This window comes from Taeniopygia guttata, chromosome 11, assembly GCF_048771995.1.
Source record: "Taeniopygia guttata chromosome 11, bTaeGut7.mat, whole genome shotgun sequence".
Taxonomy (NCBI): domain Eukaryota; kingdom Metazoa; phylum Chordata; class Aves; order Passeriformes; family Estrildidae; genus Taeniopygia; species Taeniopygia guttata.
This window is the reverse complement of record NC_133036.1, coordinates 11,080,641-11,099,447: the sequence shown is the minus strand read 5'-3', so window position 1 is coordinate 11,099,447 and position 18,807 is coordinate 11,080,641. Positions and strand designations below refer to the sequence as shown.

The window sequence follows — 18,807 nt, the reverse complement described above, 5'->3', positions numbered from 1 at the left end:
AATCTTTTCAATTTTGCACCTTTGGCCACATGGATAAGGAATTATATTAATTTCCAGCACATTCAGGTCGCAGCCATCTACCCGGTTTGCTTCTCTCCTAATAATTTCCTGTTACCTTCCAGGTGTATATGTGGTGGAAATGTGTTTGTTGCTGTTTGAAGCTACTCAGGGAGCTCATGAGGGTGTGCAAACCCTTCCTTTTTGCCAGTTTATCCTGCCCGTTGTTTCCATGGTGTTGCCACATTCCTGAGCAGGAGAATCCCCCGCTTTTCCAGCCAGCTGAGCCTCTGGCAGGGGCTCCCAGGGAGGTTTGGAGTCCCCAGCTGGGACTCAGAGATTTCCCAAGCTCAGTGATTCTGTTACCTCAAATATTCAGGAATATTTCCCCTTCCCAAGCTGGCATTTGTAATTTTCCAGGGGAAAGCTCTCTGGGACAGGGATTCTCCCACTCTGGAAGTGTCGGTACAGCACGAGGCTCCTGTGAACCATTGATTTATTTAATATGTTCATTAAAAACACCTCTCCCTGGGTTTTTTCCCTTGATCCTCATTGGAGCAACGTGAGATACTTTTTGGTCTTTTTTCCTTGATGATAAAGAAAAATCAAGAATTTGGGGGTGAATCCAGTGAATCCATTATAATGCCTGATCCCAGTGCCAGGGGAACCATTTAATTGCTCCTTAACTCAGAAACCATCTCTGCAACGATTTTCTTGTCCAAACTGATGGCACCAGGTGGTTCCCTGAGGATCTGGGTGCATCCGTGGCTGGCCTGACACACACACCTGCATCAAAGGAACCTCTTGCTTTTCCTAAAGCACAGCAGAATCCCCAGCACCTGTGGTGCCTGGTGGCTCATTCAGCTGCTCCCTTCCAGAACCTTCTGCCAGGAGCTGTGCTTTTCCCAGGAATGGTTTCCAGCAGTGAGCACGGACGCCCTGGTGGGAAGGGTGTGGTTCTCCTGGCCTGTGACCCCTCGCATTCAGGAGGAAGAGCGGGGTGAAGGCACAGTCCTGCAGATAAGCACAGCCACTGGTGATGCCTCTGGCAGATTCCTCTGCCTTTTAAAACACTTTTATGGCTTTTCCTGCAGTGCTGCTTTGGAGTTCAGGCCTTTTCCTTGTGTTTGCAGTCCTGCAGAGGCTGAGGTGGAATCCTGGGCTCCAACACAGACAGCAGGGCAGGGACTGAAGGCTCAGACGTGGCAGCTGCACAAGCCCGAGTAAACCACGTGTAACTTCCTCTTCCTCCCTGCTCTGGGTGTGCCTCAGGGCTCTGAGTAACAGTGAAGGCACTGGGCTTCTTGCAAGTGCTTTAATACCTGTTCAGAAGTCATTTAATCCTGTGTGTGCCTCAATTTCCCACCCACCAGGGGAAAGTGTAAGACTTCCCTGCTCCACAGGGCTGGCAGAGATCATTTTTGTCACATTTGTGAAGTGCTGAGTAGGGAGATGAGCACTGTAAAAATTTATTAATTAAGGGGTATAGTGAAAGTGGTATGTGCGCCCAAAAATGTGGTTGTGGAGAGGGACTGTGACATCTTTTGGTGTGTTCCTTTTACAGATGGGCTGGGGGGATTTGGGAGCTTTTGGAGAGCCTTCCAAGGAAACCCCTAACCTAGACCAGATGGCTGCAGAAGGGATGCTTTTCCTGGATTTTTATACTGCCAGCCCCCTCTGCTCTCCCTGTAAGTAAACTGCAGTTGGAACCACGTAAGCACGAGAAACATCTCCCTCTGAGGAGTTTGGGGTGTTTGCCAGCCTCTGACATGGGCTAACAACCAAACCAGTGCCTGCCCTCGGGCCAGAGATTGCATTTGCTGCTTTGATCTTGCATTTTGCTCCCTTTTTATTTATGTTTGGATTGGAAAGCCGACAGTTCTCAGTTTGTACAAAGCACTGCTTCAGTGATCAGTCCAGCCAAAGGATTTTTATACCGTTTCAGTTCAGTATTCCAGCCCCAGTCATTGCATTTTTTTCATCTTTCTCATTTTGGGTTGAACAAAGCAGGATCTGAACTCTTGCTGGACGTATTTGGTCTGATTCTTTTGGCTCTGGTGAGACTTTCATGCGAGGAAAGGCAGCAGTTTATGTTCTGCTTTTGACCCTGGTGTCTTACAAGACTCCTGGGACAGGGACAAGAGATAAAAGGAACGTTTGGGTCTGGGAGAGGCAGATATTTTTCTCCTTGTTTTTCTGTGAGTTTTTTTTTTTTAACTTTCTTTTTTTCCCCCTCAAACCTGATTAGCTGCCAAGAACTGGAGCAAAAATGAAGAATGGGGGCCTTTTATTTGGGCTCTCATTTAGGATAGCACTTGCCAGTGTGTTGATGATGTCCTTGCTCAGAAAAGGCATTTAAAATAAGCTGAAATCCTGCTAAGCCAGTGGTGGCACTGCATATGCTTGAAGTTATCTGTTTAAATATTCCCTGCAGTCAGGACTTGACTTTTATTGTCAAAGCTGGACAGCTCTTTCTTTGTATTTCCTGATTCTTGTTCAGTCAAAAGCTTAGCCTTGAGCATCTAATCAGTTTGTGCTAGGATTTCCTCTTAAATACATAATAAATATATATATATATAACTGAGATGTAGGGGTTGCTCCATTGACTATTCAAAGGAATGACCCTTCAGTGTGGCTAATTTAATCAAGGGGCGAAATTTCAGCTGGAATAACTCAAATGATGCATCAGAACTGATTCTCTCCATGGCTCATGGGAGAGTGTGAGTGATTTATGGGCTGGCTGTGACAAGAGGACACTGACACACAGTCAGTGTGTGCCCTCATCCTCTTCCAATAATGTGAATATTAAGCAGAGAATGCTATAAATAAATGTTTGTGTTGTTTGCAGCGAGGGCAGCACTGCTGACGGGCCGGCTCCCGGTCAGGAATGGCTTTTACACCACAAATGGACACGCCAGGAATGGTAGGAGCCTCATTCCTCACCTCCCTTCCTCTCCTGATTTCCCTCTGTGCCTTGTAAGAAGTTTCTCCTTGGGCAAAGGGGATCTTCCCTACTGATATTCCAGAGTGCCACCAAATTCTCTTAAATGCTGGCAATAAGTGTGAATTTTATTGCTTCCTCCTCATCAAGCAGAAAACCTCCTCAAATTAAGAGAATAAACCAGGCTGCTTGATCATTTGTTCTGCTGGCTGAGAAACATTTCCCCTGGCCAGGGGAATTGGGGTCTGGTGAGGGAAAATCAGGTGTGGTTAATCCCCACAGAGGAGAGCTGGCTGCTCACAGGTTTATTCAGCAGACAGATTTCTACCCAGTTTTAGAGCAGTTTTCCATCCCTCCTACCTCTGGTGCTTCCAGGGAAGATCCCAGGGTTGGTTTGGGTCCCAGAGTGGCCAGTGCCACGTGCTGGGACATGGCTGGGCAGCAGTCAGCAGCCTGGGGTTGATTCCCTGAGCAAAGTGACACCTGGGAGCCTCAGGGGCTGAGAGACACTCTTGATTTCTTTCAGAATCACAGAATGAATTAGGTTGGAAAAAACCTTTGGGACATCACCCTATAATACATCAGTCCTTGCAGTCTGAGCACCTTTATTGGTGATTTGAGACAGGGAAAGGCTGCCTTCATTTCAGAAAGCACAAAGCAAATTTACAGTGGAAAGACCACCCCCGAAGCACCTGATTTTCTTTTAATCTCCCTTTCAAAGATCTCACCCCAACTCTGAGGTTGCAGCTCGCTTTATTATTTGCCCTCATGCACAAGTGGGTGGAAATGTCCCTTTGGTCTCCCTGGATCCGTTTATTCTCTCCATCCCATGGGAGGACATCCAAGGAATGGTATTGCTGAGACTCCAAACGAGTCTATTTCTGATCCAGTACATGAGCTGTTTGCTGTAATATTTTGAAGAGTCAGAAAGGTGTTTTTGATTTGTTTTCCACAGCATACACACCACAGGATATAGTAGGAGGGATCCCAGATTCTGAATTACTGCTTCCAGAGCTCCTGAAGAAGGCTGGCTACACCAATAAAATCATTGGCAAATGGTAAATTTATTTGGAGATCTCTTGCTTTGAGATTTCATTCTGTGTGTGTTGGGAAGGAGCAGCAGAAAAAAACCCAGAATTAGAAGGAAAGAAAATCTGTTTTGAAGTCCAAATGTCCAACTTTGGAAAGTGGATGGATCTTCCCCCTGCTGGGATCAATTCCTGAGTTCCCATTAAAAATACTGACGTATATCTTCATACAAAGAGTTGCTGAGGTTTTATGTGTGTATTTGTATTTATAAACTCCTCAACTCTGGGCTTTTATCCACACCTCACACCACTTATTTAATCAGAAAACACCAGGATATGCTGTTGGAATTTGCCTTGAGCACCTACATGGTTTTTATCTTTGACTGTTGCTGTATGTTGGGTTTTTATTAATGAACTGAATTACTGTGGAAAGTAACAGGAATTTCTTTATCAGTTTCATTAATAAGTTAGAGAAGGTTGAGTTTGAATTGTGGTTGGATTCACCTGCTGGAATTGGGAAGAAAGCAAAGCACCCTGAGACAGTGAATTATTTATCAGCACAAATCCAAGCAGGAAAATGGCCCTGAGGGATCAGCTCAGTGGGCTGGGTGCAATCAGCTGCAGTTCAGTGCTAATAAATGGAAATTCATACACCCAGGGAAAAGGAATAAACAAGGCAAATGCAGATTGGTGCCAGTTCCTTGGGAAAAAAGGCAAATCTGGAAGGACCTGCAGCTGTTAGCAAGGAATAGGACTAAGTAGGAATGTGCAGGGCATTACTGTGCATCCAAAAACTTCTCCTGGACAGGACTGGGAGTGATACCCGCTCCTTAGAAAGGTGTAAAGAGATGCAGGGTAAAACTAGAGCCTCATCCTGCCTCACAGAGGTTTTCCAGCAGAATTTTTTTTTGTTCATCCCTTCTAAATACTCTTCAGGGTGTCCTGTGACAGTAAATTCCATGGTTTAATTATAAGTTTGCAAGTCAGGTATTTTCCACAACCAGCATGGAATTGGTTGTGTTTCATTAAATCTCATTTATTTGTGCTGGAAGATGCAGAGACTGATCTGGATCTCAGTCATTATTCAATGTCTGTAAGTTCTTTTGGGGGTTTTGTAGAATAAGATGTTTTTCCATCTCCCCTGTTGTAGAAACAGCCAGGAATGACTTTGTGTTCCCACATTTACAGAAGGGGAAAGTGTGGAATCCTGCAGGTCAGACCTGCAGTGGCAGTTACATCACCAAGCTGTAATCATAGCTGAAATGAGGATTCTTTCTGTAATAACTCAGTTTGGAACAGCTCAGAGTAACTCCAAGGATCATTTCACTCCAGGGAATGCTTTTTATGCACTTTATGCTCTGAAGGTGCAGAGGGGGATGCACAAAGTGGACGGGGCAGACCCAGGCTTGTGAGGGGAAGATGGAATGGTTAAATAAACACTGAGCTACCAAGATCCCCTTTAGAGACAGAGAGCATGGGAATTCTCTGTCTTCAAGGTGCTATAAATGCAGGAAATGTAGAATTTGCAGTACAAAACCTGGAGATTAGAGAGGAGCTTCATCTGGAAGTTAAGGATGGAAGGTTTTCAAGCTGTAAGTAGAGAGGAGCTGTCATCAGGAGCAGCTAAATGTGTTTTATGTCCACATGTGCACACAAAAACCTCATTTCATTTCCATTCAGGTCTCTTTGTACCATTTTGGCAGCTTGAATGCTCCATAAAGGGGATGAGGATGGAATGGTGCATTTCATGAGCTCTGCCTTGTGTTTTTACAGCTCAGTGGGATAAAAGGGACTTGTCATAGATCAGAATCCTTAAGTAAAACATTATGTGCATCTCTGCAGTGGTTTGGGGCAGTGTAGTCCATCAGTGCTGATCATCAGACAGCATGGGAGAAGACACCAGTGGAAGGAAAAAATGGAAAACAGTGATTGGAGAGTAAATAAAATGGAATATAAGTGAGCACTGGGGTGAGTCTGCATGGCTGTGCTTGCAACAAGTGTGAGAGAGCTCAAGACACTGCTCTGGAGTCATTTATGTGGTTGAAATGCTTTGAGTTTTGATTTCTTAGGCAGAGACTGTTCTTGCATGCTGTTCTGATGAGCTGAGGTCTGCCTTCCCTGCAGCAGAACTTGAACTCTGCCCTGTTGCTTTTGCTGCCAGGCACTTGGGGCACCGGGCCCAGTTCCACCCCCTGAAGCACGGCTTTGATGAGTGGTTTGGGTCCCCAAACTGCCACTTCGGGCCCTACAACAGCACAGAGCGCCCCAACATCCCCGTCTACAGGGACTGGGAGATGGTTGGCAGGTAAGCCAGCTCCTTGTGGCAGCACGTTCTTCTCTCCCTCAGGATTTTTTCATAGAGGAGCACAGAGGAAAGAAAGAGAAAATTTCTATTTCTGCTCCTTGTTTTTTCCATGTGGAATGTGTGTGGAGAATGGTTGACCTGGGGTGAGTGCTTGGTTGGATTCTGGTGAGGATTGTTTGAGCTGGTGGCCAATCCAACCCTCCTGGGGCTGGGCTCTCAGAGAGGGTCATGAGTTGGGAGTTAATTAGATAGAGTATATATTAGAAAAAATAAGGCTGTAACTTTAGTATTTCCTTTAAATAGTACATTAATGTATTATAGCATAGTTATAATAAAGAAATCATTCAGCCTTCTGATCTGGAGTAGACATCAGCATTTCTTCTCACTGGGTTCACCTGCATTTACAGTAGCTCCTTGCCTGCCACTGGGGTTATCTGGGCTCTCCCTGCTGCCATCACACACCTGGATGTGCTTCAGGGGTCCTTCCAAGGCAGACCATTCTGTGATTCTGTGGTTAATAAAGGTGCAACAGCACGACCCACCTGGAAGTGTCATGTGGATGGTGCAGGGATGTGGAGCTGCCCTCCCACAGCTGTTTGCTCATCCCTGGCACCCTAAAGGCTTCCACTCTTGGAAACTGCTCCCATTCTCTACTGAAAGACCTCTTTGTTCCTTCTCTTCCTGTTTGGAATAACATCTTGTGTGTTTGCACAGCTTCATTCCCTGCTCCCAGTCTGCAGTCTGGGCCCTTCTTGTCCATTCATTTTTCACTCTGCTGTAGTCTCATTTCACTGCTGTTATTTCCCTGAGCACTTCCCCAGGCCCTCCTGCTTTACTGGTGGCTGAAGATCCCTCTAAACTAATGTTTCCAAAGCAGCCCAAGTTCTGCTTCCAGCATTTCTCTGTCTCACTGAAAGTTGTCGTGTACTTCGGAAATTTTATTCACATTTCAATCAGCTCTTTGTGTATCACCATGAGATTTTTAAGCATTTTGCCCCCTGCAGCAAAAGGCCAGTCCCTCAGGTTTGTCCAAAACTTGAAGTCATTAATTTGCATTAAGCTGTGTTACTGCTTTCTCCCATAAGAACTATTATCTTGACATATTTTTAATATCTGAAGAGAGTTTGCTGAGTGTTAACTGTGACTTGTTTGTCACCTTCTTACACAGGGGAAACAATCCATAAAAGGGGAAAAAAAAAAATCCTTTTCCTGACGGTTTATTCCTTAGGATTGATTTTTTCCCTTTCTTATTCCTTTTATCTTAAGATACTATGAAGACTTCAAAATTGATCTGAAGACAGGTGAAGCCAACTTGACTCAGCTCTACCTGCAGGTACTATTTTAGTACTGCCTTCTAAGCCAAAGTGACTTTATGCCTTTTGTTTTGGAGAAATTTTGGTGGCAGAGGATAAATTCATTTTTATTGTTGTTTACAGGAAGCTCTGGATTTTATTAGCAAGCAGCAGGCCAGCCAGCAGCCATTCTTTTTATACTGGGCAATTGATGCTACCCACGCTCCTGTTTATGCCTCCAAACAGTTCCTGGGCACGAGTCAGAGAGGGCTGTAAGTTCTGCTTTTTGGGGTTGTTTTAATTAATACCTCCTGCAGCTGGAACAGCCAACCTGAGCAGTGGTTGCTAGATCCAAGGCATGGATCACTCCTCAAGTGTGTGTTTGTGCTGAAATGTATTATTTGCTTGGATTGTTCTTTCATAATTTGGCTTTAATCTGAATCTGAAGCCTCCCAGGGGGAGGGGGGGGGGTGCTCTAAGCTCCTTTGCCAGTTGTGTGAGGAATGAAATGCTGTCTGTGGCACAGATGATTTTTTAGAAGGCTTTTGTATGATTAGTGCCTGTTTTAAAAGCCTATAAATTGAACCAGCAAATAGAAAAGCACTCCTAAAAATGCAGTTTGGAGGAGGCAAATAGCTCTGTAGACACTGGGAGTGTTGCTTCAAAGAGTTTCTAACCATAAGGAAAGCCATGTTATGACCTCCCAGTCAGTGGCAAGGTGGGTTTGCCTCTGTTTGTGAACTTTATGGCTGAATTCCTCTGTCCAGGGGTGGCTCACACCTGAGCAAACCCTGACCCTCAGTACCCCAGAGGGGCTGCTCTCTGCAGGCCAGAGACACAAAGGTCTGCAGTGGCAGCAGAAAACCTGATGCATGAGAAGGATTTCTGCAGCACAGGTACAAATTAAATCTACTGACCCTTTTTTTTTTGAGTATTTTGCGTCTCCTTTTGCCCCAGGTATGGGGATGCTGTGCGGGAGATCGATGACAGCGTTGGGAAAATCCTGAAGCACCTCCAGCAGCTGGGCATCAGTGAGAGCACATTTGTGTTTTTCACCTCTGATAACGGAGCTGCTCTCATTTCAGCTCCCAAACAAGGTGAGGCTCAGCTGAACAAACCTGGCCTTGGGAAATCAAGGCTTAAATCTCTCTCCCAGAGGAGAAAAGAACCCTGTGTGTGGGGTCTGTGTTATGACGTAGGAGAAGCCTCAAAAGACAGAGTATTTATGTTGGGAATAATTTATGTTCAGTGCTTCTGGCCACTGTTGGAGGAGATGTCCTTGGCCAAATGGAATTTTTCCTGCCCCAGTGTTGCTGTTACCTGTGTGTATTTGCACTGTCAGGGAGGGAATATTCTGTAATTTATTGAGAACCAGGCTCAGTAACTTAGCAGGGTGTTTACTCTCCATCTGCCAAATCATATTTCAGCCTTCTGAGCAATTAGAGAAAGTTCAAGACTCCCTCATTCTTTAGCTCTCATAAAAAATATCAAGAAGAGAAACGATTTTTGTTGCTTAACAAATTTTCTTTTGTTTAAGTGATGGTTTCTCTGAAACAAATCACTGCAAATTGATTTTAGAACCTGCTCTCTTCTCTTTGGAGCCAGGCTTGGCTTGTGGTTATTGAACCACAGAGCAGGGAGTAACCTGAGTTCTGATTTCAGCTCAGCCACTGGCTTTGACTTTGTGTGACCTGGAATCAGTTATGAGACCTCCCTTATTGTTCCTTGGCCAACTGAGCTCCAGGGTTGGGTTAAAACACCAGATATTCCTGCAAAGCCTTGGCCATCTCTGAGTGACCATTAAAGGAACGCAGGATTATTTTTCTCACTCTTTTACCTTCATCTAATATTGTTCTGGTACTATAAACTTTAAAATCATTATGAAAAAAATGCTATTTCTGCTTGAAATTATCTGATTTCCTTTGGTTACAGACAGCAGTTAACACCCTTAGAGGGAAGGAAAACATCAGTGAGGTATTTCCTGTTTGTTTGGGGTTTGTTTTTAACTTGGTTGTTGGTAGCAAGGTGTGCTTAACTGTCACTTTCTCCCTGTGCTGAAAAGACACTCCTAAAATTTCATCACAAATGGATATTGAAAAGAAAAAACAAAAAGCAAAACTACAACACAACAAACAAGGAAACAATGACAAAAACCCAACTCTGGCCATGTCGTTTGAAGAAGCATCCATGCAGAAATGAGAATTCATTTCGAGCCAGCCTGGGTGACAGTGTCCTTTTGAAATGCTGGTGTTTTGTGGGGTTGAAGGCTTTTTTTCTGTCCCTAGGAGGAAGCAATGGGCCTTTCCTGTGTGGCAAACAAACCACCTTCGAGGGTGGCATGAGGGAGCCGGCCATCGCCTGGTGGCCCGGCCACATCCCTGCAGGAGGGGTGAGTGTCTGCCTTGGGCACTTCTCAGCAGCCTGGGGGGCTGCAGGGAGTGGAGAGCTCCTTTTTGGCCTGGGGGGGCTTTGCTTCCCACTTTTACCGTGCCCCAAGTCCTGGTGTTTGTGTGAGTAAGGAGCTGCTGCTGCCCCAGACAACTTCCAATGCAAATTTCCATGTAGAGGGTCTGTGCTCAACTTTGCTGTAAGCACCCAGGCTCTGCTCTTGTCTTCCTGCTCTTTTTAAACCCTTTATTCTTTTGGACCTCTCTATTTCTCATGTGTTTGAACAAACTGGAGCATAAAGAGCAGGAATTTGTTCCCCCCAGTCTCCATGCCCTGAGGTACCGAGTGGTTTGACCCTCACATCTCTTACTTTGGTGCTTGATGAAAGTTCTGCTCAGGGAGGTTTAGACACCACATTATTGCTCTGTGCTGCCTGTACACAAATGCAGATATGATCACTTCAAAATATCCCCTCAGTGGCACTGCCAGCCCCCCTTGTCCCAGCTCTCATTACAGAAGGATGCAATCAATCCTGCTGCAGGATCACAGGGACAGCACAGCCCCCTCCCCCTGGTGAGCATCCCCGAGCCCTGCAGAAAGTGATCCTTCATTAACTGGGCACCGTGCTCGAGCCTGCAAACTGGTCATAAATAAAACATTTGTGGAACTTGCATTCCATAGGGGTGGTTTAATTGAGGCAGGCTAATGATAATTTATCATTTACATTTAGGAGGGACCATGAGGCAGCTCAGATCTGCAGCTGAGGGCAGGAGGGTGGTTTGGTTTCATTATTTTTCGAGAGTTCACCAAACCTACCAAGGATGGTTTATTATTTTTCTAATTTGAAATGAAAACAGTCATTTTGTTTAAATTTAAACATTTCCATAAAGCCTTTGCAAGCCAAGTACAACAGCCCTGGGCTAGCAAAGGAGAACATGAAACTGCAGCTGAGTGTTTTGTTTGCTGGGTCCAAACTAAATAATGTGATAAAAGTAAACACGCATTATAAATGGGGACGAGAAAATGCCCAAATTTAAAAATTCTTTCCATTGTAGTAACTCTGAGGATAATTAAGAACAGGAGGAGAGAGGAATCCTTGTGCCTGCTTCTTTTCTGCCTGGCTGGGACCCCTCTCCCAGGTAGTTTTTGGGAGCTGCTGCTTGAATTCCTGGGAAGAGGCATTGCTATGCAGAGCTGTGTGTGCAGTGTGGGCTGGGCACCTGAGCTGTGCCCGGAGCTCCCCAATTTTGGGATGCACCCAAAATCCCTCCTCCACCATGCCAGTGTCAGCCTTAAGCACGTGCTCAGCTTCAAACCCTCCTTATCTGCTGCTCAGGAACTGTGATAGAAACTCACCTGTGTTTTCTGCTTGTGTTCTTGCCTTCGAGGCTCCAGCACTGCTCCCTCAGCAGCCCTGACCACAGGTGAGAGACTTGTGTCCACCACTACACTTCTGGCTTTTTTTCTGTACCTTGCTGTAGCTTCACCATCCTCTGGAGGAGTTTTAACTGCTCAGCCCCAGTCCTGTGCACTCTGTGAAATGTGGGAAAGCTGCTTCAAAGTCTCTCATTGCTCCTACATGTCAGGAGCTGAAGGAAGCAAAGGTTTGGGGGATGTGAACTTCAGCACAAAGCTGAAGGGTCAAGTCCTTCCTGTGCTGGGTTTGCTCCCAGGGCAGTGGTTGTTCCTTTCCATTTGAGGAGCAAGGGAAGGGTCAGGAGCTGTTTCAGGTGGAGCAACTGCAGCCAGGAAAGGAGAGTTTGTGTCTCTGGCCAGTGAAATCCAGTTATTGTGTAAAACTCTGTCTGCTGATGGGAATGCTCCAGGGAGACCTCACTGCAGCCTTGCAGTGCGTCGGGAAAAAGAGGGAAAGGGACTTTTTATATGGGCAGACACTGCCAGGACGCAGGGAATGGCCTCCCACTGCCAGAGGGCAGGGTTGGATGGGAGATTGGGAAGGAATTCCTCCCTGTGAGGGAGGTGAGGCCCTGGCACAGGTGCCCAGAGCAGCTGTGGCTGCCCCTGGATCCCTGGCAGTGCCCAAGGCCAGGCTGGACAGGGCTTGGAGCAGCCTGGGACAGTGAGAGGTGTCCCTGCCATGGCAGGGGTGGCACTGGATGGGCTTTGAGGCCCCTTCCAACCCAAACCATTCCATGATCCCACCTGGCAGTTTGTTATTAATTTTATTGACCCATAAGGCTGGGGGGTTTTGTTTTTATTCAAGAGCACATTCATGTGCTGGAATACAGGAGCTCCTTGATCTAAGCACAAGGAGTGAGGCACAGGGTGGGAGCACCTGCCAGGCTCTCCGTGGAGCTGGGGATAATTGGTGCAGTTGGCTGGTTTGCAGGTTTTTGGAGGGGAAAGATGCCTCAGGAGTGTGTGTTGCTCTTGGCATCAACACTCGGTGAGTTCTGCTCCCCACCAGGAATATTTATTCCCACACAAACAGCCTGGCTGCACTTCCCTCCTCAGCTCCGTTTTCCAGGTGAATTCACAACAAATCAGCGTTTCAACATTCCCCACATCACATCTGCCTTCTGGAAGGATCCAGCTGGAAAAAAAAAATCATATTCTATTGGTATTTGAATCCTCCTCCTCTCTCCCCTCGCCCTCCTCCCCTTCCTCTCTCGTGCCTGCTTCCTGAAGGAGAAAAGAACATATCAACCCAAAGACAGCATTGCAACCTTTTCTTCCCTATCTCCCATGGGGCGCAAATTGAAATTGAATTAGACAGGGATATCAGGTCTGCTCGCTGTGATAACTGTAAAAGGATTTTATTTAAAAACACCCTGACATTTGTTCACCCAGTTTCAAATATTTAGCTTTCCTCCTTTCCATTCCTGGCGGGGGCGACTTTATTAATTGTCGCCTTTGATTCAGAGTTAAAGCTTGAAAGCACTGATAACAGCACTGGGGACTATTTCTTCCAGCGCCGTGGCCCACAGCAAAAGGATTTCATTTTCTTAAAGACGTTGTGTGGATACTGAGAGTTTATTAAAAAGAAGGGGGGGGAAGGAGGGGGGGAAAAAATCCGTCCTTACGTGCGTAATACCGGCTGTTCCTCACTGATACAGCAATATCTGATCTCCCTCCGTTTATATATTATTTATTTTCTCTGGGCTGTTGCCCTCTCTGGATTTTTCTTTTTCTTTTCTTGAAAAAAAAAAGAAATAAATAAAAGGGAAAGGCAACTAGAATGAAAGAGCCCTGTTGACAGGAGAAAAATGGTAATTTTTTTATTTTTTCTCTGAAAACACTTCAAAGTTTTATATAAACATTAACCTTTTTTTTTTTTTTTTTTCCCTTTTTCCTTCTTCAATGTGGTGCTGCAGAGCACAGATAAATCCAAGTGGCTGTGGCATGGGCATTTAATTTCCTTAAGAAGTTTTCTCTGCTTCACGGCAAAAATGTTGTCTGAGACCAGAAACATAATTGGATGATTAAAGAGAGTCATCTACATCTGGTGCTGGTTAATAAGGGCCAGGACAAGGGGAGCGTGGTGGCCCCCCAGGATTGTCCCCACGCTCTGGATAAATGAGGTGACATTAAAGGCACGAGCCCGGGGTCAGCAATTGCCTCTTATCAAAAGATTGAGGCGCTGGGATGGAGCCACAACAGGAAAAGTGATTTTTGGATTAGATGGAGAAATTGTGAGAGCTCTGATTACAAAAGGGCTCAGGCAGGGGCTGGCTCCTGGGCTGGGTGTGGGGAGCAGGAGGGCTTGGAGCTGCTCCTTCTGCAGCTCTGCGGGTGGGAATGAGCCCAGGAGGAGCCCCCAGGGCTGGGAGATGCTCATGGCCTCAGCTTCAGCCCTGGGGACAGGGCTCAGAGGGACCTCAGCCATGTCCTTGTGCAGGGAAGGGACAGGAGAGGGCTCAGAGAGACCTCAGCCATGTCCTTGTGCAGGGACAGGGTCAGAGGGACCTCAGCCGTGTCCTTGTGCAGGGACAGGGCTCAGAGGGACCTCAGCCATGTCCTTGTGCAGGGACAGAGCTCAGAGGGACCTCAGCCGTGTCTTTGTGCAGGGACAGGGCACAGAGGGACCTCAGCCATGTCCTTGTGCAGGGACAGAGCTCAGAGGGACCTCAGCCGTGTCTTTGTGCAGGGAGGGGACAGGAGAGGACTCAGAGGGACCTCAGCCATGTCCTTGTGAAGGGAGGGGACAGGACAGAGCTCAGAGGGACCTCAGCCATGTCCCTGGGCAGGGAGGGGACAGGAGAGGGCCCAGCCATGGCACAGGAGGGATGGGCACAACTGATCCCAGGGAGTTCCACCTGGACATGAGGCAGAGCTTCCCTCTGTGCCCAGAGGGGCTGTGGAGTTCCCTCAGGGGACATCCCAGACCTGCCTGGACACTGTCCTGTGCTCTGGGGTGTCCCTGCTGGAGCCAGGAGGTGGGACCGCATGATTAAAATGATTTTAAGGAGAGGAAAAGGCTGCACTGAAATAAAGAATAAATGTTCTCCAAGCCCCATCCAAGCTGGCCTTGAGCACTTCCAGAGCTGGGGCAACCACAGCTTCTCTGGGAAACATGTCCCTTTGTGCCTGCCCCCAAGGCCAGGCTGAGCAGGACCTTTCCCAGGCTCTGGCCGTGGATAAATCCCAAACTGAGGGCCCAGGACCTGTTGGTCATGGTCAGCTGATCCAGCTGCTTTCCCAAGGATTTCCACAGCCAGGTTTCCTCTGGTGCTTCAAGCTTTGCACTTTGTTTCCTCCCAAGGAATTGTGGCAGGATTCTTGCATGCAGCTTTAATAAGATGTGTTCCTGCCAACACCTCCTGATGAATGAAAGCCATTAAAAATTGAAATTACTGTAATCAAGTAATGTGATATTGTAATGTTAAACTTGTAATTAGGCCCCTGCATGTTGCTTTCTCCAGTTCTTTTTTTTTTTTAAATTTTCTTAATTCTTCCTTTGTGTTCACTTTGTTCAGCCCAGCCTCTTAATACAAGGTTTAGGATCCTTTTTTTTCCCTATATTTTTGAGCCAGCCTCTCATAAAAATTCATTTATCGTGTCATCATTTGTTGCATTTAAATAATTTGTGTCAGCTTAGAGGCTGGGGGTCTGTTTGTGAGTAGAAGGAATCAGAGGTAAAAGGTCTTTGATAGTCCCAACATTGTTCTGTTGGGATAGGACTTGGATTTTAGTCAGAAAGTGCTTTGGTACTCACAGCTGTGGGGTTGTATGCAATGGTTTCTTGTTTCCCAACACGTGCTGTTGCTGAAAATGCTCTTTTCCTGTCACATCTTGTGCTGGTGCATCCTGGTGCTCCTGATCTGCCAGCATCTGCTTTAACTGAGTGTGTCACTGACTAATTAAACACCCTGCAACAACGGGGAGGGAGGGAGCAAAGACTCACAAAGAATCAGGCAGAACAGACTTTGCAGGGTTTTCAAATATAAATAATTAAAAGCATAGAGATGACTATGGCTTCCAAGTAAGGAAGGAGGGGAAAAAACCCTTGTACATCTCCATTGAAGCCAAACCCAGATGTTTTTCTCCCTTATTAAAATATGGACTAAAAATACCACAACTTTACAGTTCTCCAATTGTTGGAAATGGTTTGCAGATGAAGTCATCAGGCTCTTTTTGTTATTATCCATCTATCCATGTGCTTTCTGGGAACTCTCTCAGGGTATTCTGGATTCCAGAGATGACCTGGAGATGGAACAAATCAAGGACTTTTTTTTCCCTTGGTGTAAGTGCTGATTTTTCAATCCACAAATGAGCTGGAATTTGCTAAATTAAGTTGAGCCCTGTGACAACACACTCCTGGAAAAGGGATACACAGGAGTGAGGAGAGGGAGAGGAAAATGGAAAAAAAAAATCAAAATGCAAAGTCTCCCTGGAAATGGAAAAATTGGGATTGTTTCCTTTGCTTTATTGTTTTCAAAGGAGTTTACTGGTGACTGCAGCAGTGTGAAGGGAGAGGTTTTCAGGGAGCTTTGAGGGAACCTGTTTCCATAGGGATTTTCCTGAAGGGCTCTTTGCAGATGTGTTTCTGTTGATTTTTTGGTTGCAGGTCAGCCATCAGCTGGGCAGCGTGATGGATCTGTTCAGCACCAGCCTCTCCCTGGCGGGTCTGCAGCCTCCCAGTGACAGACAGATTGATGGCATCGACCTTTTACCTGTCATCCTGCAGGGCAAGCTAATTGACAGGTCAGTGATTATCCCAGAGCTGCCAGCCCTGCTCCTGCCTGAAGGGATGCCAGATTTGGGGTTTTTTTAACTGTTTTTTTTTAACACCAGCTCACAAGTATTGAATGGAAGCTGAATGCACAGCAGCAGCAGCAGCAGCTTCCCACTGCGCTCCTGCTCCGCTGGAACAAGCTGAACTGGGAATTCCTGACATGTGGCATGTTGCCATACAGTGGAGTCTGGGGACAGATGAAAATGTCACAGGGTTAGCAGGGATCCCTGGAACAACATATGGCAGGAGGGGAGATAAAAGCCTGAGAACTGGAGCCTGGCTGGGGAGAATCCATTATTTATCCCTGCAAAAGCTGCCCAGAGCGTGCTGGGTCCTTGTCCTGCTGCAGAGCTGGGAGGTGAAGGCTGTGCTGCTGCAGAGGACCTGGAAACAGCAGGAAAATCCTCTTCCCAAGGTCCTGGAGAGCTTCTGCAGGGATAAATTTGGGTGAAAGGCCTGGAATCTTTAGGTGCTGTCAGCTCTTGGGCACAGGCACCAAGATCTGACAGCAAATCCGGCCAAAAAATATTTTATTGGAAGTGTCAGAGGTCAAGAGAGGTCTTGGAGTTGGGATTTTGGCAAGGAGTTTAGCAGTCTGGGAATTCTGAATACAATCATATTCTTTGGGAGATAGCAAGGAAACTTATGCATGGAAAACATTTTTGGAGCTCTTTTCTTTGTTCTTTGTTGGATGAGAGCCTTTGTGCTGTGAAATTCCTTTTGTGCCTCTTAAGCAAGGAGCACACCTGAGTGTTACCTGACAGGAGCCTTGCAAGTTCCTCACACACAGCCTGGCCCATCTTCTGGAAGTTTGGGAAATTTCTTTGTTGTTTTAAAAGGGAATTTCAGTGCAGTCACCAACCCCTTGCTTGTGTTACAATAACAGTCACTCAAAGCACGTTGTGGCTTTTTTTCTTCATTTTTCCTTTCTTCTTTTTTTTTTTTTTTTTTTTTTTCCTAGACATGACCAGGACAAAGTTTTCACACTTCCCCAAAAACTTTCCAGGAGATACAGTTTTTGTGTTCTTTGAAGTGAAAGGAAAGTGAATGGGGGAGGAAATAAATAATTTCTATCAAAATACTGAGTACAAGCTGGAATCCTCCTTTGAAACAAAAAAAAGTATTTTTTTTTAATTAAAAACTTAAAACCTTCAGTCAGGAGGGCACATAATAACTGATCAGATATTGGCTGCTGATGGCAAGGCAAAGGAGACTGGAGTGTGTCTGGAATATTTTTGGAGGTTTTGTTTATGGCACTGGTTTGTATCAGGTGCTGCAGTTTGGCAGCTCTCTCTTGCTGCCTTTATTTCACTCCCAGGTGCATTAAGGATGCAGGAATGGCTTTTCTGGGAGCAGCTTCCCCTTCTTCCTGGGAAGCAAGTTGGTTCCCCTTTGTTCCTGGTCACAAAGGTGTTTCCCCTTTGTTCCTGGTGGCAGCTCTTGGTGACAAAGGAGGGAGGCTCATTGTTACTGTGAGGCTACTCCTGTCATTCACACAGGGATATTTAAATTTCACCTTGCATTTAGGGACAGGTTTTTCCAGGTGGCATCGCCAGAGTGACTTGTTTTTGGAGTGGCATCTGAGAAGGAAAGACAAAGGTTCCCCCTGACAGTGACAAACAGCTTCACCCTCCTGTCCTGTCAGCAGCCCAAAAGAGCTGGAGAGAGGAGCTGCACCAACAAATCAACCCCTTCTCCTGCAGATAGTCCCTTCCAGTAAAATTCTGTGCTGTTCCCTCAAAAAAAACAGGAGTGTTTTGTTGGGAAAACCAGCAGGAATGTTGCTGGGATGCCCAGGGAACAGCACAGATGCAGCGAGTGAGATGCATTTCCTGGATGAATTATTAATTAGGGAAACCTCTGGGAACAAGTGCAGCTTTAGCAGCGTGTTTACATGCTGCAAAGTGAGGTTTGGGGGGAAGGAATGGAGAGGAATTAAAACCACAGCGTGTCTGGCTGCCAGGTTTTTCCATGTGGAGTTTTTCAGAGATGTCATCCAGAACACGCCGGCATCTGGTGTCCTTCTGGCCACCCTGCCTATGTGGCACTGCCCATGTGGCACTGCCAGCTCCGTGGCAGAGCTGTGGATCTGGGCAGAGGAGCCTGAGCATCCCAGAGCCCCTTTTCCCTCCCAGGCAGGCACTTGAGAGCCGTCAGACGCTGGAACCGCCACGCTCCAGAGGAAATCCCAGGGGCTGAGAGTTCAAGGATTAACAATCACTGGCAGCCAAGCTGGATAATGTTTCATTCTTGCACCGTGTGAGCTCTCAACTTGATGAACACTTTAAGAAATGTTAATTGAAAACCTTGCAGAGGAGACTATTAGGAGGCAGCCTGTTCCTGCCTGATATCCACATGGGAAGTGGGATGCCATTAAGGGGTTTGTGGCCCTTATCAGGAGGCTGGGCCCAGGCTGTTGGTGTTTCTCATGCAGCTCTGCTCTCCTTCCAGGCCCATTTTCTATTATCGTGGCAACGAGCTGATGGCAGTGAGAGCTGGGCTTTACAAAGCTCACTACTGGACCTGGAGCAACTCCTGGGAGGAGCACAGCAAGGTAATGGCACAGGGACCTGGCCTGGAGTCACTGGGATCCTGGGGGGATGTCACCATGCTTTGGTCTCCTCAGAGCTGCTGTGCAGGTTTCTGTTGGCTACCAGGAA

General features: G+C 46.5%; 1 protein-coding gene across 6 annotated transcripts in view; it reads left to right on the top strand.

Annotated features, from left to right (window-relative positions):
• GALNS (galactosamine (N-acetyl)-6-sulfatase) overlaps positions 1 to 18,807 on the top strand; it is a 45,563-nt gene that overhangs the window by 1,454 nt on the left and 25,302 nt on the right. For 5 of the 6 annotated variants that reach the window (XR_012057699.1, XM_072934229.1, XM_072934231.1 and 2 more), the window contains exons 2-11: positions 1,562 to 1,685; positions 2,846 to 2,920; positions 3,894 to 3,996; positions 6,128 to 6,271; positions 7,538 to 7,604; positions 7,708 to 7,835; positions 8,521 to 8,660; positions 9,849 to 9,952; positions 15,980 to 16,116; positions 18,599 to 18,701. Coding sequence is in view for 5 of the 6 variants with exons in the window: in XM_072934229.1 (XP_072790330.1) it covers positions 1,562 to 1,685; positions 2,846 to 2,920; positions 3,894 to 3,996; positions 6,128 to 6,271; positions 7,538 to 7,604; positions 7,708 to 7,835; positions 8,521 to 8,660; positions 9,849 to 9,952; positions 15,980 to 16,116; positions 18,599 to 18,701 (1,125 nt within the window). In the remaining variant the exon portion in view is untranslated. The remainder of the gene's footprint in view (positions 1 to 1,561; positions 1,686 to 2,845; positions 2,921 to 3,893; positions 3,997 to 6,127; positions 6,272 to 7,537; positions 7,605 to 7,707; positions 7,836 to 8,520; positions 8,661 to 9,848; positions 9,953 to 15,979; positions 16,117 to 18,598; positions 18,702 to 18,807) is intronic. The other variant, XM_072934230.1, reaches the window with a different exon arrangement.